Genomic DNA, 27510 nt, shown 5'->3' with positions numbered 1-27510 from the left:
ATCTGCTTGATACTGGGCTAAGTGGTGTGATGTTTTCTTGTGGGAAGACTCAGGGGGAGGCTTGAGACTTCACTAGCATCATGTCTGACCTGGGCTATGATTTTTAACCTGGGCAGCTGGGGTATTGGTTACGTTTTTCACTCTCACATCTGTCTGTGTCGATTTAGCTCCATTGAAAGTGGTGGAGTTATTCCTGACTTTATACCAGCATATGGTAACTGAGAAGCCAATTGGGCTAAGAATGTATCAGCAGGGGATCCTGAACTGCTTCTCTGAAGTAGGTAGGATCTAACCCCACGCATTCAACAAAAAAATCACGGGACTTTAAACATTTTCAAAAAAATGTTGGGGTCTTTTAGTTACGTTCTTATTTAAGTCTTTGGTAGGGTTGCCAGCTGTTTTAACCAAAAATACCGAACACCTCCCTCCTCCGCTCCCCCTGCCTAAAAAAGGGGAAAAAATTCTGTTGAGGAATAAAAAGGGGGAGACCAAAGTTGAGAGAAGAAAAACAGGACCCAGACAGAGTTAAGTAAAAAAAAAACCAGCATGGCCCCTTTAAGCAGTGGCTTTTTTTGCCAGCAGCCATTTTGTTTTTCTGTTCCAGACACAAGACAAGCCCCTGGGGAACCAGATAAGTGTGTGTGAGTGGGGGGGGGGGGGCTGGACCCAGTTTCTCAGTGTGTTGTGGGGTTGCTAGGTGTCTGGTATTTTCGTTTCCTAGCAGGGAAAAAAAAATCAGGACATCTGGGGTGTCTGGTATTTTCTGAATTTTTTTTACCGGACAGGAGGTGAAAATGCTGGACTAGCTGGGTCAATATCAGCCACCTGACAACCTTAGTTGTTGGGTTGTACTCAGGTCATAAGTTCAGACATGGCTCTGCAACTCTGATTGCTAGAAAATTACTATAAAACTGAAGCTGTGTTTTCATGTAACCCCCCCTAACTCTAGGAGCAGTGCCTGTAAGTAAACACGAATAATGCAAGCAATGAGGTTTTGCAAGAGTGAGCAGCCACTAAAAAAAGTTGGCTTGTGGGTGTAAATAGTGTGAGGGGGAGCCAAGTTAGTCTGTAACAGGAAAAACTTAAAAAACACTAAATAGTCTAGTAGCACCTTAAAGACTTTTGGTGTAAATAGTGTGCAAAACCTACTATAAGAGTGCGATGCCTCTCATTCTAACAAGTGTGAAACATGCCTCCTGGAAAGTGTTGCTGATCATGATTTTGCCTGTCTGTCAATGGGGACAACAATTTAAATTGTTACCTCATCACAGGCGCTTCAGTTTTCCCAATGTCAGCAGGCCAAGAATGTGAGCTTATTTCCCTGCCCCCATGGAACTCTTTCTGTGCTTAACCCTTCAGTGCTTTGCTGTTACGAAGAAATGGAATTGCACCAGGTAAAGTTGTTTTCGTCCCATATAGAAGAAAACACTGGAAAATGAGCCTTCCCCTTCATCCATTGTCCTTTTCATTCCCAATAGGAATGGGAGTGGCCACAATTCAGAGAGCTGGAGGGGTGCAGGCTCAGCTGGGCTTATTTTAGCAACTTCATTCCCTGGCTGTGGTTGTGGATTGGTCTATTCTTTGCATGTGGTACACTACAGTTTAGTCTTTTGAAGTTTGATATGGTTTAGTCCATCTAACAGCCTTGGGTAAAATGTAATACAATGGGGCTAGACAGCTCAGAGTAGGACTATCTAATGCAGGGCTACTCAACACAAGGCCCATGGGCCGCTTGTGGCCCGCAGCCCATTTGTTTACGGCCCATGGTGCAATTGGGGTTGATATGAATTTTAGTAGTTAAATCCCTGGACTATCATTGCTCGTTAAAAGTGCTGTCATGTGGGTGGAAATCAGACAGTGGCGGCTGTAGCCAGACACATCCATCTTTGCTTACCTGGAGCATACAGGGCACAGAGAGCAGTAAAATCAGCAGAGTCTTCGAAGCCTTGACAGGGGGCACAGATATGCCAGCTCACCCAGTGACCCTGGACAACTGTAAGCAGAGATAAGAGGGTGGTCAAACTAATCGCTGACCAAGAGGCTGATCAAACTTCAAGAGGCTGCTGAGGAGTGCCCTTGACTGAAACCCATATTGATATGATCACATACTCGTCCGGGGGGGGGGGGGGGGGAGAGGGGGAGAGAAATCTCCTGCCCAGCAAAGAATGTCCAGTACTCCTAATTTAGTTCTCTCTCTCATACAAGTGTAAATTATTTGAAACTCCCTTGTAAGAACTGGTGCCACAAAAACGGACCAGTACAATTTGGCATCTTAGATTAAAAAAAAGGATATGGGCCCCTAGGGGTATAAAGATGTGTCCAGCAGCACCCTCACTCTGAGCATCGAGCTGCCATCTACCTGCTGGCCGGGTTAGGTGTTTGACATCCCGAGGTTCCATGGGGATGCTTACCTCGTATTTGTCTTTCCAAGAAATTAAGGGACCGACCCTGGCCTGACCCTCTGGAGTCGAAAGGCACAGAAGGGGGTAAAAATTGTACCTGGATGCTTTGTTTAAGTATATACCTAGGGTTAGAGCTCTTTAAAGATTAAGCTGTCACTTGGTACCATTATTTCCTATCAGTCTTTTCCTTTGTAACCATTTTAAGATCTATATTTGCTAGCAGTTAAGAAATAGCGCAGTTGCCATTGTAACCACATGCTTTATAAGCCTTGTTAGTAATCCTATAACTGGTTAAGTTTTAACCTGACTCCTTCAGTTGCTGTAACAGAACCAAGCACAATTTAAAAGAACTCTAGCCGGTCATAAGAGACAGATACAGGCAGAGCTGGGCATTTGGATTGTGTCACTTCCAGGGGACAGATCCGTAGGGGCATCTCTCAGCCTTCCCTAGGCTTCCCACTGCGAAGGGATCATGTATCCTCGCAGTCACAATCTGAGGTGTAATAAGCTCTCCCTTTAAACTGTGGGGTGTCTGTCAGCCTGTTGGCTGCCCGACACGGACGTTAAACTTCTCAGGGCACCCGTCAGCCTCCCTAGGCTGCCCGCTGTGATGCGACCTTGTGTCCCAGCAGTTGAAAACGCAGGTGTAACACACACACTGCCCTGACCATCGGCTGACAGCAGCCTGTCAATACAGGTGAACTAGGTGGTCGCCTAGGGTGCCAAGATAAATGGCTGTTGAGGGCTTTGGAGGCGGGGGCGCTGAGCACACGTTTCACCTAGGGCGCCAGTTGCTGGCAGCTCATCTAGGGGCTGTTCCTGAAATTGGATAAATATTGCCTTTTATTAATATCAGCAAAACCGACCTAAATGAGACCTATCTGTTGTGTAGTCTTGCCTTAATCTTTGTATTCATGCCTGTCAGTGTGACACAAGCTATTTACATGTACATATAACCACACTGAAGCATGGCTCAGCATGTGCTGTGAATAGCATTGTGGCCCTCGGGCCTTCCAAAGTTGAATAACTCTGATCTAATGGTTTCACATTAAATAATGTCAAAGATTACTATAGGTTCTGCTCCTGTGAGCTTTTTCAAGACTGAAAAGGTCTGAGAGGTGGAGAAATTAGATGAGGCCAGTGTTTCCTAAATGTCAGATCAACTCTTACCCTCCCTTACACATTCAGCTGACAAATATGGATGCAAACTTCCCAACATTTATTCATATGACTAGGTCCTACAGCACTTAAAATGTTGCAATAATAGTCCAACTGTGCTAAAAACTTTCTTTACTCATGAAAATCTGGTGCCGGTACAATAACCAAAAATACATTAAAATGTTGGTATTCAACAGCTTGACTCCCCAAAATGGACTAGTAACCACATGGTGCTACTTCTACTGTCTTTTGCAATTGCAGGGGAGCAACAATCACAATGACAGGAATATTTAGAATAAAAATGTAGTTCACAGCATCTTATTCACTGATTTTTCCCATAACTTAGTTTTAATGTTAACTTGCAGGATGTGGCTGTCACTCCATATGTTTGTGGTGCTGGTCCTGGCTGTTGTGTTTAGCATCTTCGGACAAAGACTGGGTCCTGGCATATATTTATATGCAAGAACACTTCCTTTGAGAACACGGATTTGCAAAAATATATAGAAACAAGTAGTGCCTTCTGCCTTACATGGGGACGAAGTTCCAGAAGAAAGAAAGGAAGCTCATTTCAAACATTTGGACACCATCTTATTTTTTTCTAGTTGCTTATAAATATAATTTATTACCTGTTTAAAAATTCTTTCTTACACTTTGTACATGTCAGGCTGACAGAATAAATGCAGGCATTTACAAACAGAGGGGAGGAGAAAAAAGGGATAAGAGGCACACTCAGAACTAGTAAACCACACCTCCACTGTACAGCAATACAAATAATGCAATGGCTAGCACTTCTCTGTTAGTAATTCTTTAGAAAAGGAATTGCATAGAAGATACAGCAACAGGAAAATGAAAACCAAACAGAATACATTATGCCAAAAATCCAAAATCCCAAGAACCTTAAGTAACATGGCTGTGCTGTAACTGTGACACACGTTCAAAGCATGGGTTACACAAGCTTTTCCTTTGTTAGAGACCTCTGTGGGTTAAAAAGGCATTGACTGTGAGATCTGCATGTCACTGTTCAGTACTGAATGGAAAGAGGGCATTTTAGCAAGTGAAGGCAAACATGTACATCCTGCACTACAGCTGGAAAGAATAATGTTCAATACTGATTGTGTTATATGCCTTGCTCTGACGGGGTGGGTGGTGGCTGATGCATGGATTGGAAAATGAAACCCTACAGTGTAGTTCACTCTTTGTAATCTTGTTTATTTTGTAGGGTTATTTCTTTTTAAGCTACTTGGTTTACACCTTACTATAAATAGGTCTTACTTTAGGCCTGTTCTGCCACTGGATGCCAATAGGCATAGCTTAGATTGTATTCAATGAGAAATCACAATCCTGCTTTGGAGTAATGTGAAATGTAACATCTGGGCTCTTAAAAGAAAACCCAGAGTTAGCTTGATACCAGAACTATTGCATTTCCTACAATGAGAAGGTGAAATCCAGAGTACAATACACACATAGCAATTAATTTCTCTGTAAACAGTAAGTGAAGACTAACCCACTAATGTAATTGTACACTTTCACTGACATCATAAGAAATGTTAAATACCTTTCATCTATAGAGATGAGTGAAATCTATCTTTTTTTTTATAGGCATTACCTAAACAGGGCCTTTCATATGTCAGATTAGTGGGGACTTTGAGACATATCAAGTTTAAATGGGTGATAAGTGAATGAGTTTATATCCAGAGAAGTACACCCACCATTATACAGAGTTCAGTTCTGGTGAGTTAGTGAAGGCCAATTTCTAGTTGTTCCATGCATTGTCTTGCCAGCTAACAACACTCTTGGTACTGAAACCATTGCCTCCCATCTGCTACAGCTCTGCTTACCTGAGCTTGAGGTGATGCTAAATGCTGAATTTTGGACACCACCGTGATAGTTTATTTTCATTGGAATGAAAGGGAGGATGCAGACAAGGGACTGTAACTTCACTGCAGAGTCATTTCCAAAGCATCTTAGGCTGTGAGGAAATAGGGATGAGGTATCACTTATTCAACCAAAGTTACCTGACATAATAGCTAAGGGCCTCCAGAAGCTATTATAAATACCCTTTTTTGCCTCCCTTCCCCTTCAACTTTGCCTTCACGTGAAAGTCCCACCTTGATAGGAACATAATATTTATGATTAAAAAGTTGCAATGCGCCTTACAAAACTTCACAAACTAAATGCTCAAAATATAGACTAGAAAAAGCAGTAAAGGTGACCCTGAAGTGAATACCTGGTTGGAGTCCCTCACAGAGGAAGCTGTAAAGGTTCTCTTTTCATTCATAAACCACTTGCATCCTCAGCTTGTGACTGACCTCTGAGGGTGACTAGTCACTTCAGGGCCTGCCACCAGATCACAATAATACCTGAAAAGATTTTTCAAATGCTCAATAAGGTAGTTTACAAAGTGCCCTGAACTTAGGATCAAACAGACTCAACTGTGTTATCTCGTATAAAATCAAGCTAAGTGCTGTAATCACTACTCAGCTAAAACATACAACAAAGTCTACAATGTTAAAAAAAACCAACCCAAACCTATTTTAGGAAGCAAGCTGAATCTCATCAGTACACTGGCCATAATATTAGGTTAGCTCTGTGTAAACACATCTATAGATGAGCAACAGAAACGCCAAGACACTCAGGTTAATAAAAATATCTTTGCATGATGTGCCGCCCAAACAGCTAAATGTCCCGTGAATGTTTAAGGAATCTTGGTCACTAACCAACGCCTACAAAATCAAATCCCGTCTGAGAATACCTCAGTCACTTCAGAACTATACATAGTTCATAAAAATAATAATCTGGTCTCACACTGTTCAATATGATTCCACTGGTATGCATGTAAAACTTACAAAGGACTTATTGACTACACTGACAGTGGTCTTTACGAGAAAAACACAAAAGAACTCAAAGCAATGAGGCAAAAACAACTCCATCCAATAGTGATTTTAAATCAGATTTTCAAAGGCTGTAGATATTTTTATATATATTTATATATAACATTTTATTTATATCATTATCAACCAACACATAAAGAGGCGGCATAACGAGCAGCAAAACTGCAATAACTAAAAAAAAAAATGGCGTGGCCAATGAAAATATTAAACTTTTTTTTTAAGTCACTACGTTGAGGTTAAGAAGTGTGCAGTCATTTTTTTCCCAACAAGCTGATTTACCCACTGTAAATTTTATGCCAGTTTTCTTAAGAGTCAGTGCTGTCTTCACAACTGAATTGCCATTCTAAACAGCCAGCTCACAAAATTTATTTCCCTCTGGTAAGGTAATCTCTATTAGTTTTCAGCTGGTGTCAGTATTATATAGAGTGTGGTCCATAGCACTAGATGGCAGTGTGTACAAACATACAGAGGGAAAGACTGCTTCTATTTTCTCTCATCCAAGGGATTTTGAAAATTAATCTATTTCCAAAAAACAAGTCCCCCCACCCACCCACCCCTCCGTTTCCTCAATGGAACAGATACAAATTGAATATGGAGCACGCCAAGTGGAGATTAGTAAAGATGGGTTTTCAGCTGCAAATTCATCATCATATTCTGGCATCCACGGACCACTTAGGCCTTTTCAGGGGTGGAAAGAACCCCCCCACCCCACTCCAAAAATGTGAGAAGCTTGAATTGAAGTGGAAACAACAGTGGAGAAAGAATCTGGTTTGGACGGAACTTAGAGGGGCACCTGAGTCCTGAACCAATTATCAATTTGCAATTGAGGAGGTGCAATTGCAAAGTACAACCAGTTACCTTTCATTAATCTTGGGTGTTAATTTACATTGGACCATTCAACAGAGTCATTTAGGCTAGACCAAATGCCTATCATTAGACGCATCATTAGACCTTGCTGCTCATGTGAAGCTGTTGCAAGAGAAGGGCAAGGAAACCTTTGATCTTACACTGGATTACTTGGGGTCTTTTAGAATTCCTGGACACCCGAGCAAATGGGCTGGAACAAGAACAAGAACAGCTGTGGTTCTGAGTCAGAAGGACCATCCACTTTCTCAACAATTGGCAATATTTGTTTGGATAGGCAATCGTTCTCTACCCCACTCTCCCTCCTCAGAATATTGGCTAAGCTTTTCCTAGTGATAAATCTCCTTAGCAAGGAAGTAAAGAATGTTGTTGACCCTCCGTAAGAACTGCTCATAAAAACTGTCCAGCTGTAGATTTCTTAATCCAGGAACAGCTGCTGTCAGCAAAAAGCACTCCAACCCCAAGGGTATGACTAACAGAAGCTCCCTCTCCTGGTGAGAAGGCTGCAGGTTTTCCCACTGAGTGAAAACTTTCAGTAGTGAGGTCAAATGACCTTAGAAGTTTATATGACAAACTACTCAGAGTAGACAGCAAGAACTGAGGGATAGCAAAAGGGCATCAGCCTGTCCTGACAGAGCAGCCCAGCAGAAGGTGCATCAAAGCTGCACCTGCTTGGAGCTGAAAGCTGTAATTTAGGGTGGAAAACAGGGACACACATCTTTAAGCTTCACTTTTATACCTTTGGAGGGAACAAAGTGGGGGAAATGGTTAAACTGCTGCTGAAATGTAGGAACTGGGCTTCCCTAAAGAGGGAGAAATGAAGGTGTCAGCAGCCGATAGATGAGTCTAGGAAAGCATACTGGAGACAAGAGGGGAGTAGCGGGGAAAACTAGAGGAAAGGGTGAGACTGAACAAAACCCACTCGACTCTATGGAAAGACTTCTACTGAGCTCCATAGCATTTCGATTAGACCTTAAAATAACAGGATTATAATGCTGCGTACGAAAAGTACAATCAGGTTGGAATGCATCAGAGAGTACGCCACATGAAAACCCAGGCAGATACCGAACATAAGAACATGTGTCCACCAGCCCCTGAGGATGGGTTTCACCACTTCTGAGTTGCTAGCAAATTGCTCTCCACCCAGGGAATGATTTATGAACATTGTCCTGTGTTTAATAAATACACAGTTGGGTGCCACTGAGCCGAAGCTAAAAAGCCTATAGAAATGTCAAGATGGGGAAAAGGTCAGATGAAATTCGCCTTCCTTTTTGACCAATGACATTTCCACAGTTACATTTAAAAATGCAGACTTTAAAAACCTGAAGGGAAAAATATCCCATTGAAGAATACAAAGTGAGAACATAAATAAAAGTGTCAGTGGTTGGCTCGAAGCTTGGAGCAAATAGCACGGGTGAGAACACTCTCCTAGCATTGGAAGGGAAAGCAAAGATTAGGAAGAAATATTGAAATGATATGCCCTGCATCATACGAAGGAGTCACACTCTTCCCACTACGCACAAGCAAAATAAGTCTGCAAAGAAATGACAGCCAGAATAACAACAGTTAATTTCACTTGACTAACAATTCCCCCCATCAGCTGCATCAAAATGGTCAAGAGAGACAGGAGAAGAACACAAACGAGTGAGTTCCACAACAGTGGGAATGAGTTCAAGCCATAACTAGCCAGACAACTTTGAAGAGCATTTCTTGGCTGTGGAAATAGCAAGGACAAAGCTCTGCTGAATAGCATTGTTCAACCCCATTGCCCTACACTACCCTGCCTGGTGGAACTCTCCTGGCCTCCAATGGCACTTCCCTGCATGCAGGGAGAGCAGGAATAACGAACCACTTTATGGATCACAGGGCAGAACCTGCCTATAGAATAAAATGGAGCAGTCTCCTCATTCCATTATCATAACTCGTGATTAAAACCAAAGGGCTGGTTTTCAGTTGGGCTGAGCACTCACCATCCCAAGGAAAGTAAATGGGACTGATGGCTGCTCAAGACCTCCTTCCCCCTGCAAAAAAAATCAGACCTCAAGGTCTTAATTTTCCAGAGCACGCATGCCTGGTTTTGCATACACACTGCCTGATGTCATCCCAGACTATCCAAGTCAGTCATCGAGGGGAAGTACCTGGTGCTACACATGCTTCTGAAAATTAAGGGCTCTGTGTGTTTGGTTTGGGAGGGTGCATTCACAGCATTGGCACGGGGCAGCCCTGCCTTCCAGCATAACAATGAGATGTTTGCTCCTCAAATCATTAGTAAATAGGGGGTGTTGCAGAAGCTCACGTGATGCAGTAGTTGGCACTCATCAAACTAGATTCTCTGCTATGGAGAATTGGGTCTAGTGCATGCTAACCAGGCAAGCATGCTCTGCTGCCTAACCAAGGGTTGGAGGATGCGGACAAAGGCTTCTGACAAAATTAGAAATTAAAATGAAATAATAATAATCCTTGCACTAGATACTTATCAGTAAATAATTATTATAGCAAAATCTGTGTGCAGGGTTGTTTCCTCTTATCCCACGCCCATTCCACATTGCATCTCTCTCTCTCATACACACTTTCTTTAAGAAGGGATCTGATATATGTATTGTGAATTGAAAATGACTCCCTATCTTCCCTACAATCCTATAGCTATTTTTCACAAAGAACCTGTGGAATTCCCTTGAAGGTGGCGAGAGGAACATGCATTCCTGCCTAGCACCCGGATTATCTGCTTTCCAGATGCACACATTTCAAAACACTGGTTTTACAACCAGATCCAACGATGGGAGGATTATTTTGAGACTCTTGATGCATGGCTTTGTAGCCAAAGGCTGAATTTCACTGGAAATTGATAATCTGAAATAGCCACAACCAACTGTCCACAACTTTGTCTAGAATGGCTTTAAATAAAAATATAAAGAGCCATGGACAGTCTCCTTACCCCTGTCCGGTATTTGATGTAAACAATGTCCATAGAAACTGGGATTGTTAAGAAAGTTTATCCATACATCTGGATAGCAATAAAAAGCGTTTCCTAGGAAACTGTAAAATCCTGTACCAAGCAGTGTACAGCCAAGCTGAGGGGAAAGGTAGGTTGATTTATATTTTCAAGGTACAACTTTGCATGATTTCTTTTAGATCCTGTGATAATGTACAAGGAAAACACATGTGAAAGTCAGGGCTGTTGTTTTCTTCTTTGAAATGTCTTTTGTGAAACTCATTGGTCTGGGTATTCATTACGTTTCTTATTCATAGTTGGCAGGGCACTCTCACTACCCTCTTTCCATGTCTTCTTTTTCATTCCAAGGTTGCATCAATATTTTCCTTCTGCCGCCAAAGAAACAACTGTTTCGTGTCTTCCCATTTCTTCAAGGACTGCTGCCAACATGCTCAGGTTGCCATCAGGAAAATTCTGGGCTTCCCAAAGATCTAGGATCACACCTGTCGGACTCGATTTTGTAGCAAAATAATTTAGGTACCTGCAGCAGAACAAAGGGAAATCTTCTTGTAAGACTGCCACTGTCAATGCTGATTCCAACTATTCACAAACCACACCCACTATGTACACTTTTCATGAGCATTCGCTGTGACTAATCTGTAGGTCTTTGCACTGTACTTGTGTGCTGTATCCTTCTGCACCAAATCTTCAGTTAGTGTAAATCAAGACTGCCTCCCCCCCACTCTTGCTTGCATACACTTGGGATCATTTAGACAGCTGATGAGGATCTGCCCCACCTGTTCACAGTGGTACTCTTGCCTATGTGGTTCATCCAAACCTTCTTTTTTGTGGTCCACTTACTCTGTAAAAAGTTCTCTGAGAAATTCCTCTCCCATGGAAATTAATGGCAAATTGTCCACAGATTTTACTGGGATCAAGATTAGGCCTTTAACAATGACAGTGGTGAATGACACCTCCCTCCCCTTCATTCTGTGAGGACACCTGGAATAATGCTGTATTATAGAACAGCTCTTAGGTAGTCCCTCAGCCAAGTTGTTTAGTTCACACAAGCAACACACCCACCTGTCCAATTTCAGTTTGTGGGCTAGCATCCTCCAGTCATGGCCCCTGGTCTGTGGGGCATCAAGGCTGCTGCAAAGCTTTTGTCTGATGGGCAGGGGAATACTGAAAGCGCTCGGTCCCACAATGGTAGTGATGGTACTTCCTGAATCCATGAGAGGATAATCGATGCCGGTAGGTTCCTAAGTTTTGTAGAAGGGGTCGGGGGTGGAAATAAATCAGTGTTATTACTGAACACAAAAGCAGTAACCAAACATTTATGCAGAATCCTATTACTCATGTTAGGGGAGTAGCAGCTAATCAGGTTGTACATGCACTTTATGTCAGTTAATGGAAAGGAACAAAAATATTTATAGCTAACTTTGCACACACCTCTCCAGGTTGGTCTAGAAGAAAACCTCAGTTAATGTGATTGCTTAGGGAAAGAGAACAAGCTCCTTCTTAGGGCAAAATGCTACCCTTAGAGCTGTAAAGCAGATATCAGTGTCTTCTGCGAGAGTTTCCCATACAGAGAAGAGGGCAACTACAAATAGAGGGGAGCAAGCCAGATGACAGAAAATGCGTCAAGGGACCCTATGTTTTCTACCTGTGTAAATGAAAATATGTAGTTCAGGGGAAAGCATATATGCCTCAGAGTTGTATGGGACTTGGGGAGAAGGAGTATTTTTGATGCACCATTCCTTCTTCAGTATGGGGCCAGGCATGGTGTGCCAGCAGCAAGAGGAGACACACATGGAGAGACACAGATATAGATCAATGGCATCACAGCAGCTCAGTGGATAAGCTGCGATTATCTTACAGCTAGCACCTGAGCTCTTGGAGTTTTTTGGTGAGATACAATCCATGTAGACTTAGTTTACGTCTCTATAGGCATTAGCTGATCCCTCATTTTTATGCGGACCTCAGTTTGCATTGAGACATGGAACATGCTGTTCCCCAACTCCTATTGTAACCCTCCTCCTCTGCTCTCTCTTTTACACCAAGTCAGGGGCTAACAAATAACATAGGCTTTACACATCCTGGCAGTCACCTTTCACCTACCCCTGGTGGGTTTCTTTGACATTTTACTCCTCTCTGTATTGCCATCTGGCTTGCAGGAATGGGGTACACATTTGACATACCTAACTGAAGAATCTATGAACAACAAGTGTTAGATGCTTTAGGCAGGGACCTTGTCCATCTCCTTGCCTGAAAAGTGTCTTATCATGTGTTGTATATAGAGAAAACCCACCATAACAATTTAAAACAGCAGGTTAATCTTGCAAAAACTGGAGGTTACATTTTTTTAGGATCTCACCCAAACAAATCCTGAGACTAAATGTTGGTTGCTGGCCTATCTGAGATCTGAGTTTCTTTGTCTGGAAACACTTCAAGAACATCCTTTCTGGAAGAATTCTGGCCCGTTTGCTTTCAGGCCCAGTCACAATCCAGAAGGGCAAGATGCATAAGTGAAAAAAGAGGAAGGGAAAGATGAATCTTTCAGCCACTCTTGAAAGCTCCGCTGGGTTCAGATTTTTTATAATTGTAATGTGATCACCCTTTCAGAAGATAGGTGATTCTTTTTACAGAGGAGAGATATGTTTCACCCATATCAACATGGTTATTGCCCACACAATTAAAAAGTCTGTAGAATATTTTTTAATGAAATGTATGTGGGAAGGCCAAGAGGTGTAGAGGAGCAGACAATTCAGACAGAGATGTCCGTTACAGATCAATTTATTAAAAGGAGGATCTCTATAGCCTCATAAACAAGATAGAAAGAAGTTGATAAAGTACATGTAGGAATTAGTGAGGAACCATCAAATATAGCACACAAAGGCAATCAACTGAATATTGACAATGCTTACAAGTGCTTACCTGCAAATGCTAGAAATCTAATTGCTAAGATGAGTGAACTAGAGTCTCTCATATCAACTGGGGATATTGAGCACAAAAACCTGTTGGAATGGTGATAATCCATGGAACATGGTAATATCGGGCTGTGAAATATTTAGGAATGACAGAGTAGGTCACTCTGGTAGGGAAGTGGCAGTATATGTTAAAGAAAACAGTTAAATAAAGAAAAAGTGTTAAATGAAACAAACTGTACCATAGTATCTGTATGGATACTACATTTGAACAGTAAGAATACAGAAATGGGGGATTTCAACTATCCTCATACTGACTGGACATATGTCATCTCAAGGCATGATGCAGAAATAACATGTCTAGACACCATTAACAACTTATTGGAGCAACTAGTCCTGGAACCCACAAGGGGAGAAGACATTCTTGATTTAGTCCTAACCCCACAGTATCTGGTTCAAATGGTAACTGTAGCTTAAGCGCTAGGTAACAGTGACCATAATGTACAGTAATTACTCGTTTAACACGTGCCCGCTTAACACGTTTTTGCAATAGCATGATTTTTTTTAGGGAACATTTTTCGAATAATATGAACGTCGCCAAAATAACACAAAAATAATCAAGTGGCAGACTACTTTGCATGGCAGTATAAACTGGTGAAAACAGTGTTAATATGCATGAGTGGATGAATACACATGGCCACAGCGCTTCTCCGCTCACTCACGTGTTTATCTTTGTGTTTTAACAAACTGCGGCGACTTGTGTTGCTAGCTATCTAATGCTGATGTTGATGACTCAGCACCAACAAAAAATTGACTTTGCCACCATCACCTGAAATGTAACCCCCACCTTTTCCATTATTTTTAACGGGAAAATTGACTCCACATAGCACGTTTTCACTTAGTACAAACATTTTCAGAAACGCATCTATAGTGTTAAATGAGGAATTTCTGTAATTACATTTAACATTCTTCTGGGCGCGGGGGGGGGGGGGGGGGGCGATAATGCCCAAAAACCTCAACATGGCAACTCCCAAAAGTAGAACTCTTTCAAAATGTGGATGCTTCTTAGGCAAACATTAAAAGGAGTTGTCACGATGCCTGCAAGCAGCATGGGGACTATTTAAAAGTGCCATAAGAGAGGCTCAGACTAAATGTCGCCCCTGAATCAGAAAAGATAATGAGATGACCAAAGGAGCATCACCATGCTTAAGCAGCAGAGTAATGGGGATCATCTGAGACAAAAAGGCACCCATTAAAATATGGAAGTCAAAACCTAGTGAGGATAATTAAGAAGCACACACTCTGGGCGGTTAAGGGAAAAGTATAATTAAGCAGGCCAAGAAAAGGTTTAAGAAGAAACTTGCTAAAGTTGCAAAAACTAACTAAATTTTTTTTAAAGAACGTGAGAAGCAGGAAGCTTGCTGAACAGGCAAGGGAGTGACAAGGGAGTTGTGGTGGGAGAGGTCCAGGTTGGATATTAGGAAAAACTATTTCACTAGAAGGGTAGTGAAGCAGGGGAGTCTCCATCCCTAGAGGTGTTTAAGTCTCGGCTTGACAAAGCCCTGGCCGGGTTGATTTAGTTGGAATTGGTCCTGCCTAGAGCAGGGGGCTGGACTTGATGACCTTTTAAGGTCTCTTCCAGCTCTATGGTTCTATGATTCTAAGATGATAAAGATGACATAGGAACACTCAAGGAAGATAAGGCCATTGCTGAAAAGCTAAATGAATTCTTTTCATCAGTCTTCTCTGCAGAGGAGATGGGGAAGATTCCCACACCTGAGTCATTTTTAGGTGATAAATCTTCCCTCACCCCCTCCCAGTTCCCTGCCCTGATTCCTGCACCCCATATCCCTGCCCTTATTCCTGAACCCCTCAAACGCACTACCCTGAGCTCCCCATCCCCATCAGCTTCTTGCCCTGACCCCCCCATCCTCAAATTACCCGTGGTCTATAATGGACCAAGAGCTTTTCACAATCTTGGCAGTCATATCAATTGAGCCCAAGCTTACACAAGTCACCCCCTTCACAGAAATGTTGGACACATAAACTGGCATGAAAGCAAGATGCATGAGTCTATAACTGTAAGTTTTGTAATGCTGCTGTTTGCAATGTAATGTATGTCTCAACAAATCTCCATCTTGAATAATTGTAGGATTATTTTATGAGATATTAAGCAATGCAAGTGATTGAGCTCAAATTTAAATTATGGGACATTTAATTTTATTCATAACGGGAAGTGCTGATTTTTGACTTGCATAAAATCACTGTTTTTGTTCTTTAAATGAAATACTAGGCATAGTTAAAACTACACAAACTTATTTACTTGCTCATTAACACACTGACAAGATGGGGCAAAATAATTTACATTAGCTAAGCAGTAATGTTCAAGAGGTGAGCCAAAGTCATATCTTGCATCTCTCCTCCCTCCTCCACAAATAGTTACTTGCGCCCCTGTGACACAGTCCTGCATGTTAGTTCTTAGCACCAACTGCTTTTCCTGCCCCTTCCACAGTAGATGTGGGAATGTCACTATGTACCAACCATGATGAACAATTCTCATGATCCGTAGCCTCACTAATGAGCACTACTCTCTCACTGCATTAATCCCTGATGGATAGAATCACAGCACAAGACAATGGTGTTATTTCTGTTTCCTTTGAAACTATTACCAGATCTTATTACATATAAGCAGCAGCAGATAATTATTGTGTGTACTTGAGTTTTATTAAAGCTACCACCAGCTCTTTCCCTTCTCTGCTAGGTTAAATAAGAGATTACCTCAACACAGCATTTATACAGTAATTGTTTGTGATAGTAGTTTTACCATCTGTCTTTAATGTTATGTTGTCCCCTGTTGAATATGCAACTTTACACCCAATAACCAAGCAGATGTTATGGGTAATGGTGCACATTGTCAGGGCCCTGCAGAATAAGTAACTTTTGGCTGTCATCTTACAGCCCTTCTAAAAGTCACCCCCAAGAATTCACTTTCCATGATTTCACAGTTCAAAGTCCCTCTCTTCTCTGCCAACATAATGGTTACATTTGAGTAGCTGTTCTAGTAATATAGTAAAGATGCCTACTCTAGTGTAACTGTTCCTGGCTGATCTTCACCCTTTGTCTGATTCCTTTATAGGGATTGATAATACGGAATATGAAAGGGAGAATAATTGAGGAATAATTGGGGGGGGGGGGTAAGTTTTAAAAATTAATGTAGCAACTCATTAAGGTGCCAGCTTATCAAGCCATGGAGATTGAAGTCAGCTGTCTATCCATGAGCATGTACAGCATTGGAAGATTCAATGAAAACTTCCAGCAAATATTTTTCTGTGTGTCAGTTCTTAAAAGTGGAAAGAAGCATCTTAGGGCTCATTTTTCATACCTTGCAATCCTTGCCACTAGGATGTAATTAGTGCCTGTTGAAGGGCGAGGGGGCTTTTGGGCTGTATACTCTCTGATCTAACAATGCTTTAATAGAGTGCCAATGACCATACCATTTACGGCAATTCCACAAGCTAAATACACAGGGAAGTACTGGAACTTTAACTTAGAAGTTTGGGAGCCAACAAAAAGGTATGAAGGATAAAGACATTACCTTCACCATTTAATGCCTTAACCAATTTAACAATGGGAACTTAAGACAAATTTGCACCTTCTCTATCAGCTTCTGGTAACTTGAACACTCTAATTCACTATTTTTTTCCCTTTCTTTCCCCCTCATCCCTTATTTATTTTTGGATCTGGACTTTTAATACTCTGTTCATCTGAAGAAGTGGATTGTACCCATGAAAGCTCATGATACCATCTACATGTTTTGTTAGTCTTTAAGTTACTGCTAGACTATTTGTTGTTTGTCAAGTTTATCTAAGGCACTGTTCATTAGGAATGGGAGATGTCTGTGAAGGCTAGCAACATGTTCACATAGGTCAGCAGCCGCTTGATGACAACAGTGACTTTTTGGGTCACTAACAACCTGGTGTGAAGCTCAGCTGGTGACTTACAGATAAATGCCTCTCTATTTTCCTTACCAACCCTCACAACTATCTCATTTACACTGATTTAATTATTTATTTATCTAAGCTGTCAGCTGCTTGTGGAGAAACCCCATAGACATTTCTCCCATCCATGCCTATCTGGAGGTATCATACTGCAGCAGAACCATGAAAAGAATTCAATTTCTTTATCCGGAGGGAACTGACAGAAAGTCTTTATGTTGCAGCCACACTATTTGAAGGATCATTTCTTCACAAAGGGGGGATTTTAACTTCCTTTTCATTTATTTCTATGCCCGATCCACCATCCTTTTCATCAGCCAGCATATGTACACTCCAGACAGAAGGCAATCATCAAAGGGACAGCTCCCCCCTCCCAAATTCTGCTGCTTCTGTTGTTGTTGGAGCTGTACAGTTATTGAACTTTGAAGGCCTGCTGGGCCTGGAAAGTGAAAACGCCATCAAAAACCAGCAGGGGTGAAGCTGTGTGGCTCAGAGATATGGCCTGTGGATTGGGAAAGTGCTGGTGGTTGCTATGGTATCGTGACATTCCTTATTAATGTCAGCAGAGCCATTGACTACAGACAGTTGTAAGTCAAAAGGCTCATGAAAGTCTGGGAAGAAATGGTGACTGTGCGGTAGGAAAAGAGAGAGTAGGGCTCTGCAGGCCAAGCTTATTGCTCTATAGTGGTGAACTATCCTTAACTATTAGCCAGGGAACCAAAACATAACCAGTCTTTCATTTCATATTGTGTTCTAGACAAAGGACAGAGGAGCAAAATGGCACTTGTTTTGGTGATTACAGTGGGTTTCCTCATCCGTTTCTTGTATCTGAACCTTTGCAAGACTAGCTTTACTTGTAAAGTTCAAATCATAAAGAGATGATATTACACTAACATGTTGCAACCACTTTTTTTTTTTACCTAGTTCCCTGTTACTGCCCCATATACTTGCCTCCAAGATAAATAATAGCATTGCTCTCTGTTTCATTATGCTGTTGTGATTCCCTGAGGTAACCTCACAAGGTTCCCATGCTGACTCATATGTCATGTTGTGATGTTGCATCATTCAAATTATTGCAGGGCGCGGAGTGTCCCAGGCACCCAGCTGATAGGACATAAGACAAACTTGTTAAAATCCAGATGGATAGCAAGTCTCCTCCTTTGTGTAACTCCCTATCAAGGGGCTCTGGCTCTGTGAGTAACATGGCTCACAGATGCTGCCAGTGCTGGTCAGAGTAGTAGAATTTGCTCTTATCCTCAAGCATCACTTACCACTAAGGTCACATCTATACCTATGCACCAGAGATTGATTTTCTGGCATTCGATTTAACAGGTCTAGTAAAGAGCCACTAAATCACATGCTGAGGACACCTCCAGTCAGACTGGTACTCCTTACAGTCACAAGGAGTGTGGGAAGCTGATGGGAGTGTTTGTTCGCATCAGCCTCACACTGTGAAGATGATGCCAAGTGTGGCTTAAGGTATGTCAACTCCAGCTACTTTATTTACATAGCTGGAGTTGCATACCTTAAGTCAGCCTTTCAGATCTAGTATAGACCTGGCCTAAGTTTTACTGTCCTCAAGAGTTGATGTCCTTCAAGTCTTAAGGTCATCAAAACAGAGGGACCAGAGCAGTACATCACTGCCAAACTCCTGTAACATCTCCAACACATTTTTTCCCTGGGATATTAATTTTGGGACACAACAAAGCAAAAGACCTAGTGACTCAGGCTCTTTTCCCTAGGCTAATGCACTCGTCCACTCTCAAATTTACAGATTATCATTCCTAATGCTCCTGGGGATTATCATTCCTAATGCTCCTGGGGATTATCATTCCTAATGCTTCTGTGCCTTCTACATTTCTCCATTCCTCTCGTGACCAAAGGAGTCTGATTTTACATAAAAGTCATGATGTATATCTGTAAAGTGATCTGTAAGTCCAAAATCCTCAGGTATTTGCTTGAATGTGTGATGACAGGTACGTGTTTTAGAGGACTCTGAAAATTGGCACCGGTTCGGTAAATGGTATGTGCTGACTTTTAAAGAACTTGTGGGTGCTCAAGGCACATTTGATTGATATATTTAAACGTCTATAAATAACTATAATATAGTTAAATATAAAAGAAGGCTGCTGCCTTTCAGGAGCATGGGTCATTAGGGTCTGCTAGGTATTCCCCTTGCATTGTGATACAGCTATATCTTTAGTTAGCTGTTGGCAGGTTTGTTCAGCAAGCCAAGCCACTGGAACTTGCCAGGAAGAAAGAAGGGAGGGAAAACTGATTCCACATCAAAGGTCTTATGCTTACAGCTGCGATTTTGTCATGGAGAGTCACAGGTTGTAACTTCCAGAGACCTTTGTGACTTGAGCCTCCAGAGCCTGAGAGCTGCAGGGTCTCATCATTGCTTGAGGTGTCTAGGAACTGTGGGAGCCTGGAGCTCCCAGCTACAGCAAGCAGCTCTAATCTGCTGGAGGTGGGGAGAGTGCCTGAAGCTTGGAGGGGGGAACTTGCAGCTCTGGGCTTCCTATTTCACATCAGTTATTGTCAGGGCTCAGAGTGAACTGGTTCACATCAATCCAGTTGATACTCTTCCCCACCACCTCCTCCCGAGAACTTGGTGCTGCGAGAACAATGGGACTTAGGGAGGGTGAGTGTTTGGCTGAGGATCTGAATAGCCTATGTTCTATAATGCAAACAGACATTGTGCACAGGAGAAAGGAGTTGCAGGGAGGAAAGAAGAGCCACCCGGAACACACCTACTATTCCTTTTTTGTCTGCTTTCAAGGAAGGGTGCTTTGTTCCAGAGGAAGGCACAGAGAGAAGCCAAGAGAACAGCCAAGAAGGACACACGGAAAGAGCGAAGCATTCATGAGAAGGGAAAGTACCAAGAGCAGTCATGAGAGAGGCTGGAAATCACCTCAGGAGGAAGAAGAGAATTAATGGGCATAGCAAGTAAGCATTGGGAATGCTGATGGGTTGAGGGATGTTTGCTAGGGAAGTACTACCACATTTGCTCCTCACTGGTCAGTGTGGAAATGGCTTGCCCCTTTACCTCTGACACCGTACAGTTGAGTTGGAAGATCTGTCCTTCTCCTTCAACCTGCCGTACGCAGAGTTTACAAACCAGCTCCAGTGTGCTCAGGCTGAATCTTTCCAGGGTGAAGGTGCAATGTAGATTTCTCTGACATCCACTCCAGATGTGGTAAAAGGGAATTTCCTGTAGGAGGAAAATGCAGGAAAAATTTGAACCGATCCTGGGCATCTATGGTCTTGATGCATCTCAGTGAACATTCAGCTCAGCTCCCAAAAGGCTGTGGAATGAATACAGTGAATAGGATCATGAGTGTTGTGAGGACATACTGTGCAGTTTCTCTGAAGAAGGAAGAAGCATGTGCTGTGCTCTTTGGGATGGTGGTCTCCTCCCCAGTCTAGCACCCTGTGAAAAGCATTCACTACACTGGACCAACTGAACCATGTTATGGAAACAGATCAAAACCCAGCAATTCCTCCCCTGTCCCGCAATGCTGAGGAACCTTCATGAATCCCAGGGTGTTCTGCGGTTCTTTCAGGGCTCATCTAGACTAGAGGAAATGGTCGAAAGAAGCCATGTAAACCTCCTTTTTTGAGGAAGAGCGGCTTTTCTACGAAGGGGGCGGTTTGCTGAAAAAGCCGCATCTTACTTTCACTTTTGAAAGCTCTGCTTTCAAAAGAGCAATCGGAAGAAGATACCGTTCCCTGTAGTCTAGATGAGCCCTCACACACTTTACAAAGGTGGGCATATTTGTTTTACTGCTTCCTTAAGACTGAATCAGCTGCTTGAGTACAAAGGGCCTGGCCCTTTAAAATTCTCAGGGCAGCCCACACCTCTCACTGGTATGAGCAGGAGAGCTTCTCCCACCAACATGGCTACTGCCACTAGTGAGGGATGGAGTAGTTAAACTAGTAGAAGAGCTCTCTCTTGTCAGCTTAGAGAGGCTTAGAGAGGCTACAACAGTGGTACAGCTGCATCTGTGCCCTAAGTCCTGTCCTTTTCGCATTGAATGTTCCTGCTAGATGCAGTTTCTCTGAGTGTACTGATCAAAATTTCTCTCCCAGTGCATTGACAAAAGGGAATTTTGGTTTTCATTCAAAATTAAGCAAACCCTGGCCTGTTATGTGGCCTTACACTAATGAGGATGGTTAAAAGAAACTAAATCCTTTACTTCTCTCTGTTGCTCAAATAAATTATAATATATGTGTAACAGAGAGGAAAGGGCTGGTTATGGTCAATAACCTCAAGAACTTCTGAAAAAAAAAGGAGTCCTATGGCACCTCAAAGTCTAACAAATCTATTTGGGCATAGGCTTTTGTGGGAAAAAAACCCACTTCTTCAAATGCATCTGACAACGTGAGTCTTTGCCCATGAAAGTTTATGTCCAAATAAATCTGTTAGACTTCAAGGTGCCACAGGACTCCTTGATGTTTTTGCAGATACAGACTAACCCTTCTGAACACTTGTCAAGAACTTCTGAGTATAGGGGCCTGAAAAGTCACTATATCTTGTTTTTAAAAGAATGCTGCACAGTTGTGGGTCACCATGTATTTTAAGTGCCTCTACTCTGACCCATGCATTTCAGCCATCATCGAGGCATTCTGTGATTTTTACCTGGTATTTTGCCAGCAATTTGCTCTTCCAGAGAGAGTGGGCAATGTCATGAATGGACAGACGGAGGTTGTGAGTGCTTCCCTTAAAATGCAGAGCCTTTGGTTCTTCCAGTAACTGTCCTCCCATCTGCCTCTCCAACTGTAGGACTTCCTAAAAGTCAGTAATAACAGCAGAAAGTGGTCAACTTGTGATCAGAAAAATTCTTTACAAATATGCTATAAAAAGACTTGCTGTACTTCTGCTCCCTGTAGACCAACTGCAGCAGATGCGGTAATCTGTATACAGGGAGTACATTGTAAGGAATAATACTGCCATGTAAACACACATTTATTACAGGAAAGACATTTGAATGCAGGGATTTGAGAATAATCACACACACCTCTCTTACGGTTTTACATCCCACTTCTAATGCAAAAACACAAGTACAAGCCTGTATTATCCAGGAGAACTGCATACATTGATATTAGGAAACACATTACTTGACAGGCTGGGTCCCATGTCTGGCTTGCTTAATTGCTTGTGAGAGTCTAGGTCAAAGCCCAAACACAAAAGCAATGTTTGTGTATTGATAAAGCATTGCCCTGACACTGAATATCCTGAGGGCACTTAACAGCAGTCTTAATATTTTGCTTGCAAGAGCTCCTCTCCATGAAGGTGTGGTCTTATCAATATACAACTAGTGATAGACACTAACCAATCAAATTATCCCTCATTTCAAACTGTTCTGTGTCTCAGTGATGCAATAGAAATAAGAAACCTGTTTGTCACAGGGCTGTTATTACGTAATGAAAAAATGCCCAACCGTAAAGGGAACATAGTGTGCATCTAAGTGTGAACGCACCGTGGTTCAGAGTGTGAGTGGAACAGTGATGAGTGATCAACAGTTGACGAGAGACAGGGAAGAAACGCTTTTGTTTTATATACAAAATGAATGATATGACTATGAGTAATGACACTTCCAGTGATTACTGGGCCTCCCCATTTTTGCTGCATGCTACCCACAATGAGATAGAGGCCGTGTATACGAAAGATGAAAATACAAATGCACATATGCTATACTTGTGTATAAACCCAGCCAGACACATGATTGCACACAAGCATTAGCTTTGACATGCACACAAAATGTGTCATGCACACACAGGTGCACATTAAGCACCCCACTTCAACAAGGAATCAGGCACTTTTGAAACCAAGAAGAGAAAGTAAAAGATGAGGTAATTGAAGTTGCCTCTACTTTAGCTGTGAGGCATAATAAGCTGATGTTGATCACACTCAGGATCTAGTTAGCATAATAAAGAAAGTGATGTCCCCAATGAACCTGGCACCTGACAAATTCTAAAGCTAAAATGATGTTTGTTTATCAGCTATTAGAAAAAAAGAAACATAATTAGGAACCTTTTAGATGAAGGTTGTGCCAATCAATCAGTTCCAGTTTCTTTCCACTATGCCCTAATTACCTCATCAAGATGTCTAAAGAGCAATCGATAGTAATTATCTGATTACTATAGATCTTCATTATGTTCAAATTATATCCCTGGGATGTCTAAAAGAAGATTCATGGTATTTGGTGGGGTAATTGTAGCTACCAAGCATGCATGCTGGCACATATGGTTATACAACAGACACTGTGAAGGCCTATGTGTGAACAGCAGCTTTGATTACACTCATCTACTTTCCTCAGCACTGGAATAGGGGCTACAGTGGGAGCTGCAGCTGCTCAGTGTGACTAGTGGGAAAAGAGGACACTATGGATCTGGGTATCTAAGCTTGAAAAGATGAGCACACAAGCTTGAAAAGATTGAGCTTTATCCCTGATAGACACTTATGCGGATGGGAGAAACCTACTGTCAACCTCTGCTGAACGAAGCTAAGGCTCAAATCCAGGCTAAATTATAGAAGCTGAAAACTAATGGTAAGATGGGATACCCAGTTCATCTCCTGTCTTTCAGCAGGCATAAGGCTTTGTCTGTGCTACCGTTTATTGTGTTCCTTGCCTCTTTGGCTGGTTTTCTACACAGTCGTACCTGCTAAGACTGGCCTGGGCAAAATATCCCCCACGGGCTGGATCTCGCCCACTAAGCTGCTGGATCCAGCCTCTGAATGCAGTGGAGAGCCCCAGGCAGACTCCCTGCTGTGCCTGTCCCCCTGCAGGCCTTTGTTTGAACATCTGTCAGCCTTCACGTGCTGCTCCCACCCCCAGCACAATCCTATTGGCTGGTTTCCGGCTAATGAGAACTGCCTGTTGTCATCAGACAGCTTGCAAAGCACCCTCCACTCAGCCTCCTAGCTGTTCAAAAACACATGGCGACTGCAGCCAAACAAGTTTGGGGGCAGGACAAGCAGGAAATCTGCTTGAGAAGGCTGGTGGCTGGGAGTCAAACAAGCAAGTCTTCTAGCCAGAGCCTGCCTCTGGTTCTCCAACCCTTTGCCTCCCTACCCCACATAACCCAAACCCTCTGTCCCCCCTTCCTGCCCCATATTCCATACCCACATCCTTTACCACAATCCTTTGCCCCAGGTCACAACCAGTATTCCTTTCAAGGTGCGCCTCTGCACGGGCATGCACCAACAATTTGCCTCTCTCCCACCTCCTCAGCAGAGCCACACAGTGGCTGCTCAGCTGCTCTGGGGCTGGGCCACATGGTGAGGGATCAGGAGCAGCAAGGCATCCACCACAAGGCCCTGGCCCATCCCAAGGGCTGGAGCTGCGGGCGGCATGGCAGGCGGCAGCTGCTCTGGCGGCCCCAGTTCGTGGGGGAGGGGTGCAAGCTAGAGAATCCACAGGGCATTGCCTGTCTAAGGGTGGGGACATGGGCCCCAGCCTATTATTGTGCCTTTGCCTCTTCCAGATGGGCCCAGAACTATAGAAGACTTAAGCTTGGCCCCCCTGCTGTGACCCCAGAATGAAGTCTATAACCCTGAGACAACAAGGCAGAGTAGCCTTCTTCCAGACTGAAAAGTGAGGGATTACCACACTGTGCCTTTCCATCTTTAGCTCCAAATCCCGGCTATTAACTCTGCCTTTTCACAGAAGTAAGAACAGGCTTCCATCTTGTTTCTCTTAATACCCATTTACAAAACAATTCCCTATCATGCAACAACTCCTGTGCAGTTTTTGACAAATGCACTACATCAACAGATGGTTGTCATAGTATTTATCTATAATGAATGTTGTCTAAGGTGTGAAATGAAAGCTTATAAGATACTGGCTATCATAAATATTATGAGATGTACATATGGGGTTATTCAGCAACTTGGAGGGAGGTATCAAAATATGTATAAACTGTGCAAACAAACAGCGTAGAGAAACAAGTTTTTTCCAGACAAAGAATGTTGATTGACCTGCCTTCCTGTGTCTCCAATATCAATCCAGTACTATGTAGGTCAACACAAAGCAAGTTTCATTTGCACATTACAACAACAAGAAAAGCAAATTAACTGGAGAACGAGACAATATGGCACCGAAGAACAGTAGGGGAGAACCCTTCAAAGGGACACATTTCAGGGGGTTTATGGTCTATGAGGAGGAGGAAAAGGAATGCTGCAGTGGTGCATCCCTGAGGGAGCCAAACAAACTTAAGTCTGTGGTTTCAAAGATACATGATTTGCCTTTCTCCATGAGACAGGATGGATGTGCATGAAACCACATAGACAAGAAAAGGGAACATGAATAATATGCTCTTGGAAACCCAAATATCACTCTGGGGCAGAGGGTAAAAGCAGTGTGGCACGCCTGTTAAATCATGTGAGCTGCTTCACTGCTACAGTATGGCAGCTGTCTTGCGGACCGGACCGGTCTCTACTATGAGTAAAGAAGCTCAGCTACTGGAGTGACAGGAGCCATTTAAATGAACAGACACGAGTAAAGCAGTGATCCTCAAGTGTTTCCATTCTGTGACCTGCTATTCCAACCAAAATGTTTCAAGTGCCCCCCACATCTACTCATAAAGAAAGAGACAGTGGTTGTGATCCTCCCTGAAACCCATTTGCAGCTCCTTTGGGGGTCACAGCCTTCCGGTTGGGGATTGTGGAGTGAAGGAAATTCCACTATGAATCCATGTTAAAGCATGAGAAAGTGATTCTGCTTCACAAACAGAAGGAAAAAAGAAACAAGCAGACTTCCCACTAACCAAGCCATTACTTGTGACAAGTCATTAGATTCCCCAGACTGCTGAGGCAGTTCTATTGAGAGAACTTACTCTGCATGATTAGAGGGGAAAGCTGTGGAATAAATACAGCACTGTGCTTTCTGTAGCAACTGCTCGTCATCCTTTAGTAATTATGGACACAGGATGTGTCAGATTCTCTTATTTTGAAATAATAATACAATGCATTTGATGCTATTGAAATAAATACATAACCCTCTGAAAAGCCCTCCTCCCCCCCAACTCAAACATTCCAATGTCAAAACATTTCCTGTACCACCAGCCTAGAGCAGTTGGTCTATTGACAAGTTCGTGGCTCCCACTGCCTTCATTCTGCACCCCACCCCACACATGCTCCTCTTTAACTGGGGGTAAATCTTATAGTAGGGGTGCTGATTATAGAAACATTGTATTTGGTGTTTGTTATTACTACTTCTAGCAAGGGGGCATAGATAGTTGGCAGAGTGTGGCAGTCAAGATGCAGATCAGTCGACAGGGAATGCCTTTGTCGACCACTCCCTTGTGTCTTGTGAAATGAGGCTTACAGGAGCGGTCCACAAAGGCGTTCCCTGTCAACCGATCCGCATCTTGACTGCCGTGCTGTGTCGACAATCAGCTGAGCTGGCACAGCGCGGTGGCCATTTTTATTTAATGAAGCGGGGGATATTTAAATCCCTGCTTCATTGACTATGTCAGGTAGTCTAATTTACATGCCTCTGTTGGCAGAGGCATGTAGTCTAGACATACCCTCAGTTCCAGCACCCACTGCTCTTCAGTGCTACCAAATTCAGGTCTTAGAAATGCAGATTCAGCAATCTCTCCTCTAGAATGTGAGGAATTTCATACAACTTCTCCTCAGACTGCCATGTCTCTGTTCCACCCCAACCCCAAATTACTGTTATCCCAGATACCTTTCAAACCTCTGTCAAAAACCTGAGCAGCCCTTGTTCCTACCAACCAGCTTTCTACTCAAACCCACTTCCCAGCAATCATTAACCCTCCAGTTACAGACTGGATTATATATTATTATTGTTATTTTATTAATAATAATATTATCCATTACCCCAATCATGGATCTGGGCCCCACTGTGCTAGGCACTGTACAAACAAAAACAGTGCCTCTGTCCTGAAGATTTTATAATCCACTTGCAATCTGTCAGTGTTGCCCCTCAATCTGCCAGAAGAGCTACCACAACTAAAATATTTTCTGCCCCTTTCATTGCACAGAGCAAAGAATTGAGACCCAGATATTAAGCCCATGCATGACTGTGCAAAGTGCTGCCATTGACCAAGCCCCACAACACAGATTTTGGTTCTTTTTAATGCTTCTTCCATGCTTCTCCCTTAATCTTTGTGGTAGTTCAGAATACATTGCAAGGGCTTATTCCCTTTTCCCCTTCCAAATATGCTTTCCCCCCCCATAAACTGTGGTTAAAATGCTCACTCTCTGCTGAATAAAGCAGACAGTGCTAATATCACCCAGTGGAGTGAAGGTCATGATGTACTTGTTCACAAGTCTCTGTTGACTGTTGCCCACCCTTGTAAGTCCAAGCA

The 27510-nt window shown here is 42.8% G+C and overlaps 1 protein-coding gene across 2 annotated transcripts in view; it reads right to left on the bottom strand.

Annotated features, from left to right (window-relative positions):
- Positions 1 to 3223: 3223 nt before the first annotated feature.
- Positions 3224 to 27510, bottom strand: part of UNC5C (unc-5 netrin receptor C) — a 422927-nt gene continuing 398640 nt past the window's right edge. The window contains exons 13-16 of one of the 2 annotated variants that reach the window (XM_006111944.5): positions 21812 to 21961; positions 20219 to 20383; positions 11331 to 11509; positions 3224 to 10788 (exon numbers count right to left, since the gene is read on the bottom strand). In XM_006111944.5, coding sequence (XP_006112006.1) covers positions 10623 to 10788; positions 11331 to 11509; positions 20219 to 20383; positions 21812 to 21961 — 660 coding nt within the window. In that variant the 3' untranslated portion in view covers positions 3224 to 10622. The remainder of the gene's footprint in view (positions 10789 to 11330; positions 11510 to 20218; positions 20384 to 21811; positions 21962 to 27510) is intronic. The other variant, XM_006111943.5, reaches the window with a different exon arrangement.

This window comes from Pelodiscus sinensis, chromosome 4 (genome assembly GCF_052426305.1).
Source record: "Pelodiscus sinensis isolate ZL-2025 chromosome 4, ASM5242630v1, whole genome shotgun sequence".
Lineage (NCBI taxonomy): Eukaryota > Metazoa > Chordata > Testudines > Trionychidae > Pelodiscus > Pelodiscus sinensis.
Note: the sequence above shows the minus strand (reverse complement) of the source record. Positions and strands in the feature narration are given on the sequence as shown.